Raw genomic sequence first — 20,781 nt, 5'->3', positions numbered from 1 at the left:
ATGCTCCAAAATCTATGGGATACAGCAAAGACAATTCTAAGAAGGAAGTTTATAGTGATGCAAGCCCATCTCAAGAAAAAAGAAAAATCTCACATAAACATTCTAATCCTACACCTAAAGGAGCTACTAAGAACAAACAAAGCCCAAAATTAATATTATGCATCCTTATGTTCACTGGAGCATTATTTACAATAGCCAAGATATGGAGGAAACCTAAGTGTCCACCAATAGATGAATGGGTAAAGAGGATGTGGTGTACATTTGACCCTTGAACAACACAGGTTTGAACAGCCTTGGGTCCACTTATGTGTTGATTTTTTTTTTCAATAAAATCAGTATAGTACTGTAGGTATGTTTTCCATTCTTTATGATTTTTCAAATAACATTGTCTTTTCTCTAGCTTACTTTACTATAAGAATTCATTACCTAAAACATATAAACACAAAATATGTGTTAATCAACTACTTATGCTATTGGTAAGGCTTCCAGTCAACAGTAGGCTATTAGCAGTTAAATGTCTGGGGAATCAAAAGTAATATGCAGATTTCAGACCACACAGGGGTGGTCAGGGCCCCTAACACCTGAATTGTTCAGGATCAACTATACACACACACACACACACACACACACACACACACACACACACACAAAGGAAATTACTCAGCCACAAAAAAAGAATGAAATCTTGCCATTTCCAACAACATGGATGCACACAGAGGGTATGATGCTAAATGAAGTAAGTCAGAGAAAGAAAAACAATGACTTCATTTATATGTGGAATCCAAAAAACTAAACAAATGAATAAAGCAAAACAGAAACAGGCTCATGGATACAGAGAATAATCTGCTGGTTGCTAGAGTGGAGGGAGTAGGGAAGATAGGGAAAATAGGGGAAGGGGATTGAAAGGTACAAACTTTTGGTTATAAAATAAATAAAACAAGGGGATACAATGTATAGCAAAGAAAATATAGTCAATTACATGTAACAACTTTGTATGGTGACAGATGGTAAGCTAGATAGATCTTGGTGGTTACTTCGTAATTTATATAAATGTTGAATCACCATGCTGCACACCTGAAAGTAATATATTTCATGTCAACTATGTTTCAATAAAAAAAAGTAAATAAAATAGTTACAAATTAAACTCTGTAGTTTGAAGGAAACTAAAAACAGAGGGGCACCTGGGTGGCTCAGTTGGTTAAGCATCCAACTTCAGCTCAGGTCATGATCTGATGGTTCATAGGTTTGAACCCCCCTTCAGGCTCTGTGCTGACAGCTCAGAGCCTAGAGCCTGCTTCAGATTCTGTCTCCCTCTCTCTCTGCTCCTCCCCTGCTTGTACTCTGTCTCTCTCTCTCTCAAAAATAAACATTAAAAAATTTTTAAATAAAATTTAGCAGAGCAAAAAAATGGGAAATTAGCTATTGAAGCCTTTTGTAAGAATGCTCAAAGCATTAATAGACAAGATGCAATCTCACATATTACAGTATATATAAGTCATTTAAATTTTAATGGTAACCAAATACAAAATGTTGATACAAATTTGTATGTACTAGTTCCTTGAAAGAATCTACAAATTGCAGGTAATAATCAGTTTTAGAAAGCAAAAATGATTCCCAGTAGGGAACTAACTTTTAAAAGGATAGTTATAAAGTAGAAAACCCATAAATAGGCCCATTACTTACAGCCATGTGCTACTTGACAGAGGTGCCAAAACAATATGGAGAAAGTAATAAACAAAATTGGACAAACTAAATGTCCACATGAAACAATATGAACTTTGTTCCCTTTGATGCAGGAAGGGAAAACCAGGTGGAGTTGATGGTCTGAGCTGAGGTAACAGAATTGTAAGTCTAGGAGGCAAAAGTGGCTCATGTTGGAAGGATAGAGTACTAAGGAATAGAAAGCTACACAAAGAGAACTCAGAACTATAAAGAGCTCTCTGGAATTAGCACACACATGGTAAATTACTGTAGTCTAGGGAAAAGATCATCCAAATGGAGTATAGGGAATAATACTTGCAGTTCAAACAGGGTCAAAAATTGTCCCTCTTCCCACCAGTCAGAAAAAAAATGTCTTCTTAATTCACAAGTCATCACGTAGATTATTCAGAAAGGTTTCAGACTCAGTAAAAGGAGATAGATTAGCCATAGATATTGCTCTAGTTCTACCTAATAAAGATTAAAACCACAACCTAAAATGGTCAATCTATTTATACATAACTGAACTGTATCCCAGAACAAAAGTCAAGAATATTTATAGGAATATAAAAATATATAGCCACCCATCTAGGTAAAATTCATGCTTTACCTACCAAACAAAAAATGACCAAGCCATGCACAGAAGCAAAATAATTCAACCTTTAATAAAGAGGAAAAAATTTCAACCAATTAATATCAACCTAAAAATTACAGATGACCTAATTAGTAGAGAGGATGTTTATAATTTTCATAAATAAATTCTGTATGTTCATTAAGCTACAGAGACAAATGATAAAAACTAGAGAAAAAGAAAACATTAACAAGCTCCATATGAACTTCTAGAAAAGACAAAAAAACGCTAGAAAAAATAATGGCCAAAATTATCCAAATTTGATGAAAACCACTCACAAATCCAAGAAGCTCAACAAAACCCAAGCAAAAGAAACATGAAGAAAATGACATCAAGGCACATAATTATCAAATTTACTAAAACCAAGGCTTAGGGAAAAAAGCTAAAAACATCAAGGAGAAAAAAAACATATTACATACAGAGGAATAACAAGGATGATAGAAGATTCTCATCACAAGAAATGCAAACTGGAAGACATTGGAGCAATATCATGAAGTACTAAAAGAAAAAATGTCAAGGTAGAATTCTATCCCACCAAAAAAATCTTTGCAAAAGAAAGGCAAAATAAACACTTTTACAGACATACAAGAGCTGAAAGAACTCATCATCACCAGCAGGACTACATAACAAGAAAGGTTAAAGTCCTTCGGGCAGAAGAAAAATGGTAACACATGGAAATCTCATTTATACAAATATTATGAAGACTGTTGGAAACAGTAACTACATGGGTAGATACAAAAGACTGTTTCTATTATTATTTAAAATTCCTTCAAGGATAAATGACCATAATGTATTGTGGGGTTTATCACATAAGATAAACAAACAAACAAAGACACAGCATAAAGACTGGGAGGAAACAAATCTAAGTATACTGTTGGAAGGTTCTTATGCTATATGAGAAATGTAATCAATCTCTGGAAGATAGACTGTAACTTAAAGATGTGTGCTATAGGGGCGCCTGGGTAGCGCAGTCGGTTAAGCGTCCGACTTCAGCCAGGTCACGATCTCGCGGTCCGGGAGTTGGAGCCCCGCGTCGGGCTCTGGGCTGATGGCTCAGAGCCTGGAGCCTGTTTCCAATTCTGTGTCTCCCTCTCTCTCTGCCCCTTGCCCGTTCATGCTCTGTCTCTCTCTGTCCCAAAAATAAATAAACGTTGGGAAAAAAAAAATTTAAAAAAAAAAAAAAGATGTGTGCTATAATGTCTAAAGCAAACACTAAAATAACAGTAAACTGAACAATAACAGAGATAAAATGAAATCATAAAAATACTCAATCCAAAAGAAAAACAAAAGGGCAAAGGAAACAAAGAATGGATAAGACAAACAAAAAAACAAATGGCAAAATGTGATTTTTAGATCCAACCATCTTAACATCCACATTGAGTATAAATGGTCTAAACAACCGAGTTAAAGATTTTAAGAATGGATTTAAAAAGCAAACCTAACAACATGCTGGCTGCAAGAAACCTACTTTAGATATATAGACACAAAAAGACTAAAAGGGGAAGGGGGGGCTGGATAAAGATATACCAGCTAATATTGAGTAAAAAAAAGTAAAAGTGACTTTATTAATAACAAAGTAAATTAAAAAAAATAATTTTCTAAAAACTGAACTGTTGATAATCACAATGCAGATTAATCTCAAAAAGCATTATGCTGAATTTAACAAGCTAAACACAAAAGAATACAAACCGTTACAGTGTGTAAATGAAACTCTAGAATAGAGAAAGTTAGGGGCACCTCAGTGGCTCAGTTGGTTGAGTGTCTGATTTTGGTTCAGGTCATGAACTCACATTTTATGGGTTCAAGTGCTGCATCAGGCTTTGTGCTGACAGCTCAGAGCCTGGAGCCTGCTTCAGATTCTGTGTCTCCCTCTGTCTCTGCCCCTCCCCTGCTAACACTCTGTCTCTCTCTTTCTCAAAAAAAAAAAAAAATAAATAAATAAAAATAATATTATATATATATATATATTTAGAATAAAGAAAATTAATCTAAGAAAAAATTCAGAAAAATTCTCCTCTGGGACTTCTGCTAGAAGCAGAAACTGACCAGGAAGAGGTATGAAACTTTTTGTTTGGGAAGATGGTGATGTTCTAGAGGTTTGGGTTACATAGATATAGGCTTGTGTTAAAACTCAGCAAATGTTCATTTAAAATATTTGCATTTCACTGTATTTAAATTTAACATTAAAAAGAAACAAACTTCTAAAAAAATATTGAACTCTGTTTAATGATATGTATGTTATGAAGTACTTAGGACAAAGTGTACCAATATCTGCAATGAACTTTAAATTGCATCAAAAAATAGGGGTGCCTGGGTGGCTCAGTCAGTTAAGCATCCGATTCCTTCTGGCTCAGGTCATGATCTCATGGTTGTGAGATTGAGCCTTACAGCGGGTTCCACATGGAGCCTGCTTAAGATTCTCTACCACTGCTGACGGCAATGCAAACTGGTATAGTCACTCTGGAAAACAATATGGAATTTCCTCAAAAAATTACAAATAGAACTGCTCTACAACCCAGCAATAGCACTACTACTTTATCCAAAGGATACAAAAATGCTGATTTGAAGGGGCACATGCCCCCCAATGTTTATAGCAGCACTATCAACAAGAACCAAATTATGGAAAGAGCCCAAATGTCCATCGACTGATGAACAGGTAAAGAAGATATAGTATGTATGTATGTATGTATGTATGTATGTATGTATGTATATATATATGTGTCTACACACACACACACACACACACACACACACACACACAATGCTCACCCACACACATGCACATATGAAGGAGTTCAGAGGGATAAACAATAAACTGTATCTGTGGTTACCTGGTAACAGGGATGGAAATGGAGTATACGTTGAGGTGAAGAATAATTTTATACACTGTTTATACTATGTAAAAACTTACCACATTAAATACTTTGCCTACTCAAGTTAAACATGATTTTTGAACTCATGAGACAAAGTATTATTTATGTTACAGTATTCTCAATCTCATGCTATTTTCCATATAAAAGTGCTTTTAATAAGGTAATAAGGTCCTCATATGTCCTCATATATTTTTCTGAGATAGGGCTATCTGATCATTCAAGATTACTCAATTGTTGTATGGTCTGCATATGACCTTTTTTCCTACTTTTTAAGAAAACATGGCAGAGATTTCTTTTATCTTGTATAAGACTTGCTTGCATTCCTCTACCTTTGCCTCTATCCCATCCTGTCATACTGGTGATAGTTTATTGCCTCAGAAGTGCTCTAAATTATTTACAGCCTCATCACCTGAGAGATCTCACAACATCAGTTGTGTTTAACATCATATATATGTAATTAATGACCACTCTTCATTCATAAAGTCTGTGCTACATGATAGGAAACATAAAACATGCAATACAAGTCAGACAAACTTATTTTAAAAGTTTATATTACAAAAAGGAACATAGGTAAAATATATTAAACAAATGAAGAAAATAATTACAGCATGTAATTAGTTCCTTAAAAATAATAATATCCTATAATTTAGAAAATAATCTTAGAAGAGGTCTACTTTTAATAGAGTGCTGAAAATTGAACAAAGGGTTTCAAGAAAAATGGGATAGAGACAGTGGATAATAATCCAGTACATCAAATGCTGCAGGTACATAAAATAAGGATAGCTAACTACCAACATGAGCATCTTTGGAAACACTTAGAAGGGTTTTGATGCATGCAGTAGAGAGGGAAAGTTCAGGGAGAATGGAAAAAAAGGAACTGGAGTTGTAAAAAGGTAATGCTTTGAGGAGCTCTGCTATAAAGAGGACTTCAGAAATGGGGTGAAAGTTGAACAACAGGGACAGGAAAAAAAAAAAAAAAGAAAAAGAAAGAGGCAGCCACGCAAAGAACTTAGAAGAGAGACAAGGGGAAGAGGATTGTGAAAAAGAAAGAGTTTGGCGTGTTTTAAGAAGTGAAAATTAAGAAGTGAGTATAGGTAGAAAAAAATGGACAGAGTGAGGATACAGAGAGAACCACAGGAGAGCCTTGTAAATTATGAAAAGGGCTTCAGATTTTTATTCTAAGTGCAACAAAATCAATTAGATTTAAAAATTTTGCCCTTCTAATTAGCATAATTTTCAGGTCTCTAAGGTTACCGTGATTCTATATCCCAAGTAATAACACTTTACATCTTTCTTCTCCTTTACAGCTCAGCTTCCTTAAAAGGTTGTAAACTGTCCCCCTCCCTCTCTCTCTCTGTTATACTTCCTCACCTTCCACTCATTTCTTAACTCCTGGATTCTATTGCTGTCCCTAACACTCTAATGACACTACTTTTATCAAGATCACAATGCCTCTTTCCAGACAAATCCAGGGTAAATTTTTTAGCCCTAAACTTGTCATTTCTCTTCCTGAAGTACTCTTCTTCCTTTTAAACCCATCAACTTTCCTAACTCTGATTGTTTCTCATTTTCTTTTCAAAGTTCTCCTTTCTCTGACAAACTCTTAGAAGAGTTTCACAGGAAGCCCTTACAAGTCTGTCCCCTAGTATCTCTTAAATATGTCCTCTTCTCTTTATTACCTTTCAGTAACTTAGTTATGTTCATCAATGATTTTTGCCTAGACCTCTAAAAAATGGTCTGAAGGACTTCCACTTCTGAGTGAGATGGACTAAGGTAACTAGTTATGCTATTGCCTAAATATCCAAACCAATTGGACAAAATACACAAACAACAGATTTAAGACACTGGACAAAATGTAATAAAGAACACAGACCACTGAGTAAAAAGAAACAAACAAGATGGTCCCTATGAGTATTCAAGCTTGCTGCCTTCAGAGTTTCTAAACTGCAGGTCAGAAAGGGGAACCCAGACAAGAGGCTACCTCAAGTTTGGAAGACAGGAATGAGATTTTTGGAAGACCAAGGAAAGTAGAAAGAGGATTATAGAGGTTTATGAGGGTAGCCCTTACATATCAGCAGAGCTGTGAGACAAGCAAATATGTGAGAAAACCACCCAAGGTAGGAATAGAACCACCCAAAAAGATTATAGAGAAAATAGGACATGAAATATTCCCTGTTTCCAGAAGCCAGATTGGAAAATGTCATAATTCATGGTGCACTGGGTACACAGAAGGGTTTTAGCTCTGTAGAGGAAAAGAAATTAGCACTAGACTAAACATGGCTCTGATTTCACCTAGCAAATCTCAAAAACAAGACATGAATGGATAAAACTGAGCCCACCTAACTTAACTACCTTCAGAACAAAGCTCCAGAATAATTATAGAAACACAAAAATATCTATCACTCAACAAGCAATATTCTCAATGTCTGGTCTCCAATCAAAAAATGCCTATGATGCAAAGAAGAAGAATATGACCCATAACAAGGGGAAAAATAGATCAGCCAGAACTGAGAGAGATACTAGAATTAGCAGACAAGGACATTAATAAAGTTTTTACAACTGTACTCCATAAGTACAGTCAAGAGATAAGTAGATATGGTCAAAAAGATAAGTAGAGATATGGTAGATAAAAAAAACAAAATGTGAACCTCTAGAGATGAAAACTACATTATTTGAGATGAAAAATATATTGGATGGAATTAATAGCTTAGGCAATGCAGAAAAGAAAAATAAGTGTGTTTGAAGATAGAATAATAGAAACTATCTAGAACAAAACACACCGAAAAAAGAATCTAAAAAATGAAAAAGAGCATCACTGAGCTATAAGACTGACAGCTTTGAGCTGCTTAATAAACACGAAATTATAGTACCCAAAGGAGGGGAGAGGAGGCCCAAAAAAACATTTGAAGAAATAATAACAAAGAAACTTCCAATTTGATGAAAACTATATATCAATAGACCAAAGAGCTCAATGAACCCCAGGGAAAAGAACAAGAAGAAAGTACAATAAGGCTCTTCACAATCAAATTGCTCTAAATCAATAATAATGATAAATCTTAAAAGCAGTCAGAGAAAAACGCTGTGCTATGCAGAAGGAACTAAGAATCAGATTTCTTGTCAGAAATAATGCAAGTGAGAAGACAATGGTGCAACATCTTTAAAGCACTGGAAGACAATACTGCCAATCTAGAACTCTATACTTGGAGAAAATACCTTTTAAAAATTCAGGTGAAATACTTTGCAGTGTACAAAAGTTGAAATAATCTATCACCTGCATCACAAGAAATGTTAAAAGAAATCCTTTCAAACAAAGAGGTTAAGAACATCAGAAATGGTAACTACATAGATAAATACAAAAAGACTTTCTTTCTTTAAAAGGTATTTAAATCTCTTTAAAGGATAATTAAATGAGTTCAGTTCCTGGGAAGATGGAGTAAGCACATATTACCCTGTGTCTCCTACTGAATACAGCTACGAAAACCAGAACAAAATATATGAAGTGGCTATTTGAGAACTCTTAGAAAGAGTAGCAGACGGATTACGGAAGGAGACGTTACCCTGTCAGGATTCAGCATGTCAGATATCCATAAATGGCACCGGGTTTGAGAGAGAGTTCTAGGACAGGCCTTCCACTACCAGCTCGAGGAATGGGGAAGGGAAATCCTACTACTTGGCGTGAGTAAATCCTTCAGTGCTTTTCTTTTCTTTCTTTACTTTGTCATCTCCTTTCTCCTTCCCAAAAACCCCATGGTGACAAGAGCAGTAGTTGGTAATCAGAACACACAGAGGATCAAACTGAGGACGAGGAAGCTTCCTTTCTGTTTGGTAGAGATGTGGTACCTAGAAGATGCAGCTAAGTTCCCATTGCTATTTTTCTCTGTCTTCTAGCCACGTGGCTCTGAGTATACAATAGAACAAAGTAAGTAAAGCCTCCGTTTTCTGACCAGATAACCAAAGAGAGAAGCCCTGGGCAACGAGAAAATCCCAGGAAGATAATAAAGACAAAGGAACTCAAGAAAGCAACCCCATAAAGTGTTTATTATCATCTGGGCTCACCTGCCATATGCACACCCATGGATTTGATCCTATTCAGTATATCCAAAACTTTGAAAATTGAATTAACAAAAAGATAACTGCCAAGGTCCCCAGCCCAGTCACTGGATGATACACATGCTAGTAGACCAAAACAGTATTGACAGGCTTTGAAAAATGAACTGATATTAGAACCACAGGCCACAGGAGGCAGATAGAAACTTGTGACCTAACTGGGTCAGCTGCCTGCTAAAGCAAAAATATGAACATTCTCCACAGGATTTAAATAAGGCCTAGAGTCTCATAAGGGAATATTCAAAATGTCCAGGACATATTTCAAAGTTACTCAGAAAAAGAAGAACCAGGAAAATTTTAACTCTCATGAAAGATGGTTAATGATTAATAATCAGCACAGATATAACACAGATATTGGAATTATCTAACAAAGATTTTAAAAGTTATTATAAAAATGTTCCAGGAAATAATCATGATATGAATGTACTTTACGGCAATGAAAAAATAGCAAGTCTGAGAATAGAAATAGAAGGTTTAAAGAAAATTTTAATCAATTCAAATTTCAGTGTGCCTAAACAAAATTTTATTGGAAACAGCCATGCTAATACCTTTGCATATTGTCTCTTGCTGGGTTTACACAACAGTGACAGAATAGAGAAGTTGCAACAGAGCTCCTATGGCCTGCAAAGTCTGAAATATTCACTATCTGGCCATTTACAGAAAACATTTGCTAATCCCTGCTTCAAAAACTGTTCTCTGCATTCAGAATAAGTTCATAATGTTTGAGAGAGCCAATGTACAGTACCCTTCATGATTTGCCCTGCTTACTTCTTCCATGGCTTTTTACTTGCCACTCTTTGTCTTGACTTCTGAAAGTTAGTCATCCATGCTGAACTATACCAAGTTCCCTGAATTACACACCCTCTCTCACCTGGGTCCTGGCTATTCTACGCCTACAATATTTGGTTCAGCTTTTGGTTTAGCTAACTACTTATCCCTCAGCTCATCCCTTTTTTCAGAAATCATTTCCTTGGCTTCCCCAAGATAGACTTATGTCCCGACACATTCTGACAGTAGCCAGGATTATTTCTAGTATATTCCTTGTGAACTATAATTGCCTCTATATTTGTCTCCCTTTCCACTAGACCCTAAGCTCCTTAAGGGGAGGGACTATGTCTCAACCATTATAGTATCTTCATTGCTGAGGAGTGTGTGGCATTTAATAAGACTCCATGAAGAACTACTGAATAAGTAAACAAAATAAAAGACACCACAGGTTGGATTCTTTGAGCTTTTCTCCAGTGCAAGAAAGAATTCTATGAAAACAGTCCATTAAAAAAATTACTTAAAACTATATTTTGTTGAGAGGCTTAGTCAGTTAAGTGTCTGACTTTGGCTCAGGTCATGATCTTGCAGTTCATGGGTTTGGGCCCTATCAGGCTCTGTGCTGACAGCTAAGAGCCTGGAGCCTGCTTTGGATTCTGTGTCTCCCTTTCTCTCTACCCTTCTCTTTGCTCTCTCTCTCTCTCTCTCTCTTAAAGATAAATAAGCATTAAAATTTTTTTAAAAAAATATTTAGTTGGTTGATAATCAGACTTGCCCTTTTAGTACGTAAGCTCCACAAGAGCACAGGTTTTTATTTATTATTGTATCTCCCTCTGGTGCATAGGACAATGCAAGAAAATGGTAGCTGCTCAATAATTATTGCTGAATAGATGAATCATTAAGTGAGATATTTTCAATACTCCTGGCTAAATACTTAAAGGACCTTTCTGAGATTCTGTCAAAGGCTGCCATTTTGGTTCTCATCAAGAATTATTCCTGGTAAAAGATTAATATAACATAGTAGAAAGAGTTAAAGTAATACAATTTACATATGTATCATTAGTTCCTTCTCGCATACCACACACTTTTGTAATAAAAATCCTTGCTATTCTTTTTTTTTTTTTTAATGTTTATTTATTTTGAAGGTGAAAGAGAGACAGAGCATGAGCAGGGGAGGGGCAGACAGACAGGGAGACAGAGAATCCAAAGTGGGCTCCAGGCTCTGAGCTGTCAGCACAGAGCCCGACATGGGGCTCAAACCCAGAAGCCATGAGATCATGACCTGAGCTGAAGTGAAATGCTCAACCAACTAAGCCACCCTGGTGCCCCTAAATCCTTGCTATTCGTAAGGTTGAATAGTTTTCTCCATTTTTCACATACAAAGAAATTTTCCAGCCTCTCTCAATCCCTCTAAGTGTTTGTTCTTTCAGAGTATTCAAGTTTACATGTGTGCTAAACCAAAACAGATTATTAAGATTTTATACGTACTTTCAGTTGCAGAGAAGGATGTGTCCAATGTTAACTCATCCAGGGGAATCACAAGTTGCCCTCCCGCCTCCCATTTCTTGCGATCAGATGAAACCGATTTTTCCTTTTCCGGCTCTTTGGCATCTTCACTAACGACCACTTCACATGTATCAGAGTGACATTGCTTTCCTTTTTCATCTTCTTGAGCTTTAAGATTTTGATTTAATCTACGGAGTATTTCTCGCTTACTCTGAAACAGTTAAAAAGTTATACTTTAATATGTATACAATTAAGTAAAATGACTGAGAAAGTTTGAAAATTGTACCTACTGAAATAGCATTGTTAGTCTTCTGCATGTCTTCTGAGGTTTCCTGGGTATCAGTTAAACTACTGTCCTATAAACACAGACAGTTACAGAGTAAGAAATAATGTTATTTTAAATGCCTACCTTAAAAACTTTCATATTTTTGTTACTTTTTGTTTTTTATTAAATTGTTCCTTGTGAATTTTTTATTCCTGTAAAATGTTAACACAGATTCCTTCATTATACTTAATAGCAGAAGGGCCAATTCTCAATTATTTGTCTTATTTTTAGATTACTGATCACATATTTAACTAAATCCTCTTCCTTTTTGTCATCTGATTTTTGGTAATTTTATGTCAATGGTAGAAATAAAAAGAAAATTAACTGATGTACTCTCTTAATTGGAGCTAGGGAGTTTAGTGGATAGAGTAACTCAGGATAGGCTGTATTATTTTGAAATTGTCTTCATGTTTCATGTACATATATTCCTGCTCAGCCATACTACTAAACATAATTGAGAACTGGTTTCTCTCAGTAAACAAAGAGAGTAACAGTAATGACTTCTGAGTCCTTTATACCAACAATAATATAAATTCTGTCTTTGATTAGTATAATCATAGTGATCTAGACCAACTCGAATTTTTAAACGCTCACAAAGACGAAATTAGTAGTTATGAATGCTACAAGAGCAAAAATAATCTGAAAAATGCAGAGTAAGAAACAGCAGTTTTCAAAGTTTTAAGTAGCAATATTTACCAAGACAACACATAAAGAAAAACCATTTCATTACATAGATTACCTCAAACTTTGTAAGATTTGAAGAAAATACAAAAGAGTATAGTGGTCAGTTTTAAAGTAATACATGTAAATGAGACAAAGAGCATTTTACCCCATAAAGTAGTCAGGAATTAGCAGTTGCTATAACCAGAGAGATGAACAGCTACTTGAGATGTGAGACTGGGTACCAGGAAGGAAACCACACAGTGGTATCTAAAGTTGAAGTGAACAACGCAGCACACGCAAAGTCGTTATCAGAAAGAAAAAGAGACTAAACCTACTTAAAGAACAGTAATTTCTTACACGAAGTTCTTGAGAGTTACCAAGAAACTTGTATTTTCCTACTCAGTCTTATTTTCAAGATAAACACAAAGGCTATAAAAAAAAAATGGTGTATCAGTAACATTAGTGTTGTCTGCAAAAACTTAATGAAACTCAGCCAGCAATGAAAACGCAGAGACAATAATTAATGAGATAGGAGAGAATCAGGTTAATGTGTTACATGATTCAGTAGACTTCTCCCTTCTCTGTGTTGAATTCTGGGCTGAAATCCCATACCATGAGCCTATTTCCTTTACTCCACAACAGAGTTTTCACATTTTAGATGAATACCTGACACATACTTCCAAGTTTAAGCTTTTTATTTGCCCATATTTCTTTGTTTCATTATCCATTTGGCATGACAGAGATTTATAAGTAGAAGGGAAAAGAAATAATTGATGGAGTAAGTGTAATTATACTGAATCTTCCAACATTTGTTATGCTAAAGATTTTCAAATAAATGCAAACATGCCTTGGATTTTATTCTTAGAGTTAATTTAAGCACCAAAGAGACATTATTTTTTTAAAAAATGAACCTTTCTTTAAAAAAATGAAACTGTTAATTGTGTGTTTGTTAATGTTTGTTCCATTACAAATGTTTGTTGCACTATTTTCTGTACATTTTTATATATAATTTATTTGTTCAATATTCTTTTAAAGTGAAAATGAGAGACAATCACTTAAATCTATTTTTATGTATTAAGTGGTCCTAGATATAAACCTATCAGCAATGAGGCTCCAATACTCAGAGTAAACTATACACAAAAATCTTAACAAGTAATTTTTTTTAGAAAAAATTTAATGAAACACTAGGAATTAATGTAATTTCATTAAATTTAGTCCTTCTAATAACTTTTTGCTTTGAGGAGTTCTAAATTTTAGGGAACTTACCATACCCACTTCTTTCAAAGCTGAAGTCACAGAAATAACAGATTTCATCTGTTGCTTTGATGGAGAGCCACCTGCTTCAGGTTGTCCCAGTGGCGGAGACATATCAGAACTTTTAACTCCTTTAGCCACCAACTATAATAAAAAATGTAAATACATTTGCAAATTTATATTTGTATGAAGAATAAAATGGTATTTATCAAATCACTGTTTATCTACTCTATCCAAAGGTACGGTTTTTTCATTTCTCAATTTTTATTGTGTAAGACAATGTGCTAGGTCTGAGGAAAGATCAGAAAAGACAGAACATCTCTGGCCTGAGATGTAAACATAATCAAGTCTCATGTAGTACTAAATAACTCCTTTCCATTGCATTAACAATGTTTAATAATTTTTTTTAAAAAAACCTGATTTCTAAAAGATTATGACATCAGTTCCTCCACTTTAATTTTAATTCATTACAACATCTGATGGGAAGAAAAAATATTTTACTTATTAATCTTAAACTTGAAAAAGAAATGCTTGCGTAATCTCTAAAAGTTTGAACATCAATCACCCAACATAAGAGCCCTCATTATAAAAATGTCAACATAATGGAAGAATGAAAGAATGGGAGAATGGGAGAAATGAAGGTACAGGTAATAAGATTTAATGTCATTAAAAATATCACAAGTTATATTCAAACATGTGTCTTTTTTATCTTGCTGTTTAGACTTTAAACAATATGAAATAAGACATGTTGAACCACTGAACCATTTATCAATATAAGGAAATGGCATTTACAGGTATGCTCATGGTAACATGGCAGCAAGTCTGTTCCCTACTTTGTTCTCCTTCAAACCAGTAAACAAATATTTCTGGTGAGTATACATTTCTGGTGAGTATACATTTCAAATGCAACACTTACTGAGCACTTGTAAATATAAGGTAGCAATTCAATTATATTATCTAGTCTTCTGAACTCTCATTTAACATAATACCTATGTTTTTCAAAAGAAGATGGAAACAGCCATCACAATACTGAAGAACAAAGTTCAAGGAATGATAATACGTAATTTCTTCAAGTCTTACTATAAAACCACAGTAATTAAGACAGTGTAATACTGGTGAAAGAATAGACAAATAAATCAATGGAAGAGAACATAACTCAGACCCAAACGAATAGAGCCAAATGAACTTTAACAAAGGAGCAAAGGCAACTCAATGGACAGGAGTTGCCAGGAGAAAGGACAAATGATACTAGAACATCTGGACAATCCAGTTGTTCCCCCCGCCCCCAGAAAAAGGATCTCAACAAACACTGACGATACACCCTTCACAAAAATTCACTCATTACAGACCCAAACATAAAATGCAAAGTTATAAAACTCCTGGAAGGTAACATAGGAGAAAATCCATATGATTTGGGGTTTGACAAGACTTTTTAGATACAACACCAAAGGCAAAGCCGGGAAAGACAGAATTGATAAGCTGGACACTTCACTAAAATTTAAGCCTTTTGCTCCATGAAAGACACTGTCAAGAGAATAAGATAAACCACAGACTTAGATAAAGCATGTGCAAAAGACATGAAGACTTAAATCACTGTTAATTAAAATATACAAAGAGCTCTTAAAACTCAACAATAAAAAAAAAAAACCCACCCAGTTAAAAAAATGTACTAAAGATCTGAACAGACACCTCACCAAAGAACATATACAGATGGCAAACAGGCAAATGAAAAAAATGCTCCACATCCTAGGTCATTTGGGATTTGCAAATCAAAATTTTTTTAAATCTTTTTATTTTTTTTTGAGAGACAGAGTGTGAGCAGGGGAGGAGCAGAGACAGAGGGAGACACAGAATCGGAAGCAGGCTCCAGGCCCTGAGCCGTCAGCATAGAGCCCGACGTGGGGCCCAAACTCACAAACCATGAGATAATGACCTGAGCCGAAGTCAGATGCTCAACTGACTGAACCACCCAGGCACCCCTGGGAATTGCAAATTAAAACAATAATGTGATACTACTACACATCTACAACATTGGTTAAAATCCAAACCACTGACCACACCAAATGTTGCTGAGGAGGTGGATCAACAGTTCTCATTCATTTCTCATGGGAATTCAAAATGGTACAATGGTTTGGGAAACACTTTGGCAATTTCCAACAAAACTAAACATACTCTTACCATGTGACCCAATAATCACAATCCTTGGTATTTACCTAAAAGGGTTTAAGACAGATGTCCACACAAAAACCTGTATACAGATGTTTACAGCAGTTTTATTCATAATTGCCAAAACTTGGAAGCAACCAAGATGTCCTTTAGTAAGTAAATAGATTTTTTTAAAAAAGCAAAAAACTGATACATAATGGATTATTATTTAGTGCTAAAAAGAAATGAACTATCAAGCCATGCAAAGTCATAGAGGAAACTTAAATGCATATTATTAAATGAAAGAAGTCAATCTGAAAGGCTACATACTGTATGATTCCAACCATATCACATTCTGGAAAAGGCAAGACCATGGAGACAATACAAAGATGCATGGTCACCAGAGGTTCGCAGGGGAGTGGTAGGAGGAATGAATAGGCAGAGCACAGAGAACTTTTAGGGCAGTGAAAATACTCTGTATGATACTGTAATGATGGTTATATGTCATTATACATTTGTCCAAACCCACAGAATGTACAGTACCAAGAGGGAACTGTAATATAAACCACAGACCTTGGGTGATGATATATAAATGCAGGTTTATCAATTGTAACAATGTACAACTCTGGAGGAGGATGTTGATTAATGGGAGAGGCTATACATGTGAGGGGACAGGGGATACACTGGAAATATGTATCTTCCTATCAATTTTCCTGTGAACCTAAAACTACTCTAAAAAAATTAAGTCTTTATTAAAAAAGGGCAGAAACATTGCTCTAATCCATAGTTCAGCACCGTTGAAAAGTATACTGATATTTAAGATGTTATAAATAATTTTAAAAATCTAAAGCTAACACAGCTGGGTATTATCTGGGTGTCATCTTGAAAGATGACATAGAAATATTTTGAAATTTTACCATGGTCTTCCTTCCATATGGTATATTCAAAAAAGGTAACAAATTCTGAGGAAATAGAAACAAGTTCCAATTGGTTCTGAAACACTAGCAGCATTTTTAGAGAAGTATATTATTTCTCTAGATGATTATTTTGAAGGAAACACATTAATCTGAATGTACAAATTCTATCATATTTATTTAAATCAGTAATTACTTCTCTAATCACATATCATATTTATCCACTGTATAATCTTGTGAATGTTTAAATTCACTTAAAGAAATGATTTCTGCTATTTTAATAAACTTGATGTGATTTTTGTGAGAAAACAAATATATAATATTTTATAAAATTTAATCAACATATTCAAAAATGTATTAAGTGTCAGGGTGCCTTGGTGGCCCAGTCCGTTAAGCATCCAACTCTTGATTTTAGCTCAGGTCATGATCTCACAGTTCAGTGGATTGAGCCCTGCATTGTGGGACTCTGCACTGACAGCATGGAGCCTACTTGGGATTCTCTCCCCCACTCTCTCTCTGCCCCTCCCTCACGTGAATGTGCATGTGCACACTCTCTCTCTCAAAATAAAACAAAAAAATATTTTAAAAAATATGTATTAAGTGCCAAGCACAGTGCCAGATAACGGATATCCAAACTGAAAGACACATGGTAACTATGTGAAGTGATTTGTTAACTAACCTTATTGTAGTAATCATTTCATAGTATATACCTATGTCAAATCATCACATTGTATATTGCATACTTAACACAATGTCACACAACTATATCTCAGAAAGTTGGGGAAAAAACCCAGTATGTTGTAGACCAGAACTAGCTGCAATAATTTTCAAACAAAAGACAAAAACAAAACAAAATTGATCATTTCTCTCAAAGGATTATAAACTATAAAAGAAAGGGAAACACATAAATCTATCAGTATGTTACAGAGAAATAAAATGAGAAAGATGTGTGCTAAATGGTCTGGAAGAAAAACAAACAAAATAAAACCAGAGAAGGAACTAACTAACTCCTGGGAGGGGAGAAGGTGAGAGTGACCTTCGTAGAGTAGCCAGTTTGAACAGCCATTCATTGTTTAAGAAGGTCATAAAATACAGTTCAAGTAGGACAGTTCTACACTCAAATCCCCAAATCTCACTGACTAGGGACCTGTGATTTTTCATTGTTTCTAATCCTCTCTCAACTTCAAACTTTTTCTCACTAAAATGGGAATGGTGTGTACTCATTGTCTCCTTACTGCAGGGATTAAATGTGATAATTTATGTAAAGTGCACAGTTGTGTGCCTAATAAATGGTAGTAATTATAGTTCAGCAAACATTTATTTAGTTTCTACTAAGTAACGTTATTTGGCTTAAACACTGAAACTACGATTTTAGACCCTAACAAAATGAAGAAACTGGCTTTGCCCAGAGCTAGTTTTTAATCTCCAGAATGCAGAATAAAAACAATAACTGCCCGGGGCGCCTGGGTGGCGCAGTCGGTTAAGCGTCCGACTTCAGCCAGGTCACGATCTCGAGGTCCGTGAGTTCGAGCCCCGCGTCGGGCTCTGGGCGGATGGCTCCGAGCCTGGAGCCTGTTTCCGATTCTGTGTCTCCCTCTCTCTCTGCCCCTCCCCCATTCATGCTCTGTCTCTCTGTCCCAAAAATGAATAAACGTTGAAAAAACAAAATAAAAAAAAAAAAAAACAATAACTGCCCATCTATGCATAATCAGAGTTTAAAATTTTTGCATTGCATAAGGTTGTTGTTTTTTTTTAATTTACTGGTTTTGAGAGACAGAGAGAGTGCACGTGAGAGTGTGCATGCACATGTGTGCACAATCAGGGAAGGGACGGAGAGAGACAGAGAGAGAGAGAGAGAGAGAGAGAGAGAGAGAGAGAGAGAGAGTCATAAGCAGGCTCTGCGCTGAGCACAGAGCCCATCATGGGGTTCTATTTTACAATGGTGAGATCATTACCTGAGTAGAAATCAAGAGTCAGATGCTTAACCAACTGAGCTACCCAAGTGCTCCAACACTGCATAAAGTTTTATGACACAGAAGTTGGTAAGAAGCAAAACATGAGGGGTGCCTGTGTGGCTCAGTTGGTTAAGCCTCTGACTCCTGGTTTCAGCTCAGATCATGATCTCATGGTTTGTGAGCTCGAGCCCCACATCAGGCTCTGCACTGATGGTGCAAAGCCTGCTTGGGATTCCTTCTCCCTCTGCCTTGTCCCCACTCATATTCATTCTCTCTCATTCTCTCTCTCTCAAAAATAAGTAAATAAACTTTTAAAAATGTTTTAAAAAAAAGCAGAAATCTGAAAGACAAATAGTTGCCATCATAAATTCAAAAAAGCCTAAGATTTTTAAAGAATGATCGAAAGAGATTTTAATTGTATAAATAAACAGGAGAAATAACATGTATTTAACTAATTTTGCTAAAGAATAAAACCAACTGCCTTTCTCAGCCTATGACATAATTTTCATTTATGCTTTTAAAGATTATTGCAAAGTTATTTCCAAAATTACTATGCAGATGCTTAGACCTTAAGGAAACTCATAATAAAATTAAAAAGTCACCCATACCCTATAGCTCCAACTTACTGTATTTCATTTTTTATACTTTTTTGATGCTTATGCACATACACACATGATTCATATACAATTTAAACAGGGTACTGGCATAACTCTCTAAAACTGTAGACATGTGGCCAAAGAAAAATTTTGCAACCTCTAGGGAATACTTAGCAGATTTATCTTTAGTTAAGAATGGCAAAAGCCACATAAGGGAATTGAAACCCCTTTATCTTGACTTTCTATTCTTAAATTGTGAATGTTCTTAAATATATTCTTAAATTTTTTATATGAAATAGAGATATTTCTGTATTAATCTCAACCTTAAGAGAAATCTAAAGTAACAGAGACAAAAGTGTTTACTGATAAAGTGCTATGAGTTAAACTGGTATGAGACCAAAAATAATCAAATTCAGTACAGTAGGGATTATGCTAAAACATGGAAAATCTCTACTAAATTCTCTTTACACTGTTCATTTTTGTACCTACGTAAGCACATCTTTTAATCAAGAGAATATATTTTTAATGAAGAGAATGACACATATTACTATTAAAAATGTGGTTTGTATTATATTAAAATTTGTCTGGCTGCCAAATATATGGTTAATGACTGGTATATAGTCTATTACCTAAGATACCTGATTCAATGTGTAAGACAAACTTATTGGCACCTTCATAATAATGATCTTCACCAGCCTTCAGTAAATGGTTATTTTTCATAACCAAATATATACTAACCTCTCCCCTGGGTCAACTAAACTAAACAGATCATAAGAACTTGAAATAAAAAACACACAAAGAAACCCAGACATAATGAAATCTAAACCAAAGAATACAGACAAAAAGACTGCCCTACTAACTCATCCAATTACTTAGTAACAAAACTATATCAGTTAACAAAAATGTAAAGGTAATTCTAGTAACTAGTGAGATGTCATTATAAGCCCAGGTAACACACACCACTAACTGATCAGTACAACAGGAGCAGGGCCTTCTATGTAAGTAAACATCATGGATATATTTTTTATAACCTGGATGTTAAGGCTTTCAATGTGAACCAGATCCCGAGATTTTAAAAAAATAACATATTTTTAAATTGTTAAAAGAGAAAACACTAGACTGAGTTAATTCAGAAAGTTGATCCAATATGATAAACAATACTAAAATTAAAAAGAAAACAAAACAAAGTTTTACATAAGATAAAAAATTAAAACCTAAAAAGGGGCGCCTGGGTGGCGCAGTCGGTTAAGCGTCCGACTTCAGCCAGGTCACGATCTCGCAGTCCGTGAGTTCGAGCCCCGCGTCAGGCTCTGGGCTGATGGCTCGGAGCCTGGAGCCTGTTTCCGATT

The 20,781-nt window shown here is 35.2% G+C and overlaps 1 protein-coding gene across 7 annotated transcripts in view; it reads right to left on the bottom strand.

The window, feature by feature from the left end:
- Nucleotides 1-20,781, bottom strand: part of NEK1 (NIMA related kinase 1) — a 239,119-nt gene that overhangs the window by 84,161 nt on the left and 134,177 nt on the right. For all 7 annotated transcript variants that reach the window (XM_040470858.1, XM_040470824.1, XM_040470831.1 and 4 more), the window contains 3 exons: nt 13,835-13,966; nt 11,871-11,936; nt 11,563-11,791 (listed from right to left, as the gene is read on the bottom strand). In XM_040470858.1, the coding sequence (XP_040326792.1) occupies nt 11,563-11,791; nt 11,871-11,936; nt 13,835-13,966 (427 nt within the window). The remainder of the gene's footprint in view (nt 1-11,562; nt 11,792-11,870; nt 11,937-13,834; nt 13,967-20,781) is intronic.

This window comes from Herpailurus yagouaroundi, unplaced genomic scaffold, assembly GCF_014898765.1.
Source record: "Herpailurus yagouaroundi ecotype Mexico unplaced genomic scaffold, PumYag 28, whole genome shotgun sequence".
Classification (NCBI taxonomy): domain Eukaryota; kingdom Metazoa; phylum Chordata; class Mammalia; order Carnivora; family Felidae; genus Herpailurus; species Herpailurus yagouaroundi.
Note: the sequence above shows the minus strand (reverse complement) of the source record. Positions and strands in the feature narration are given on the sequence as shown.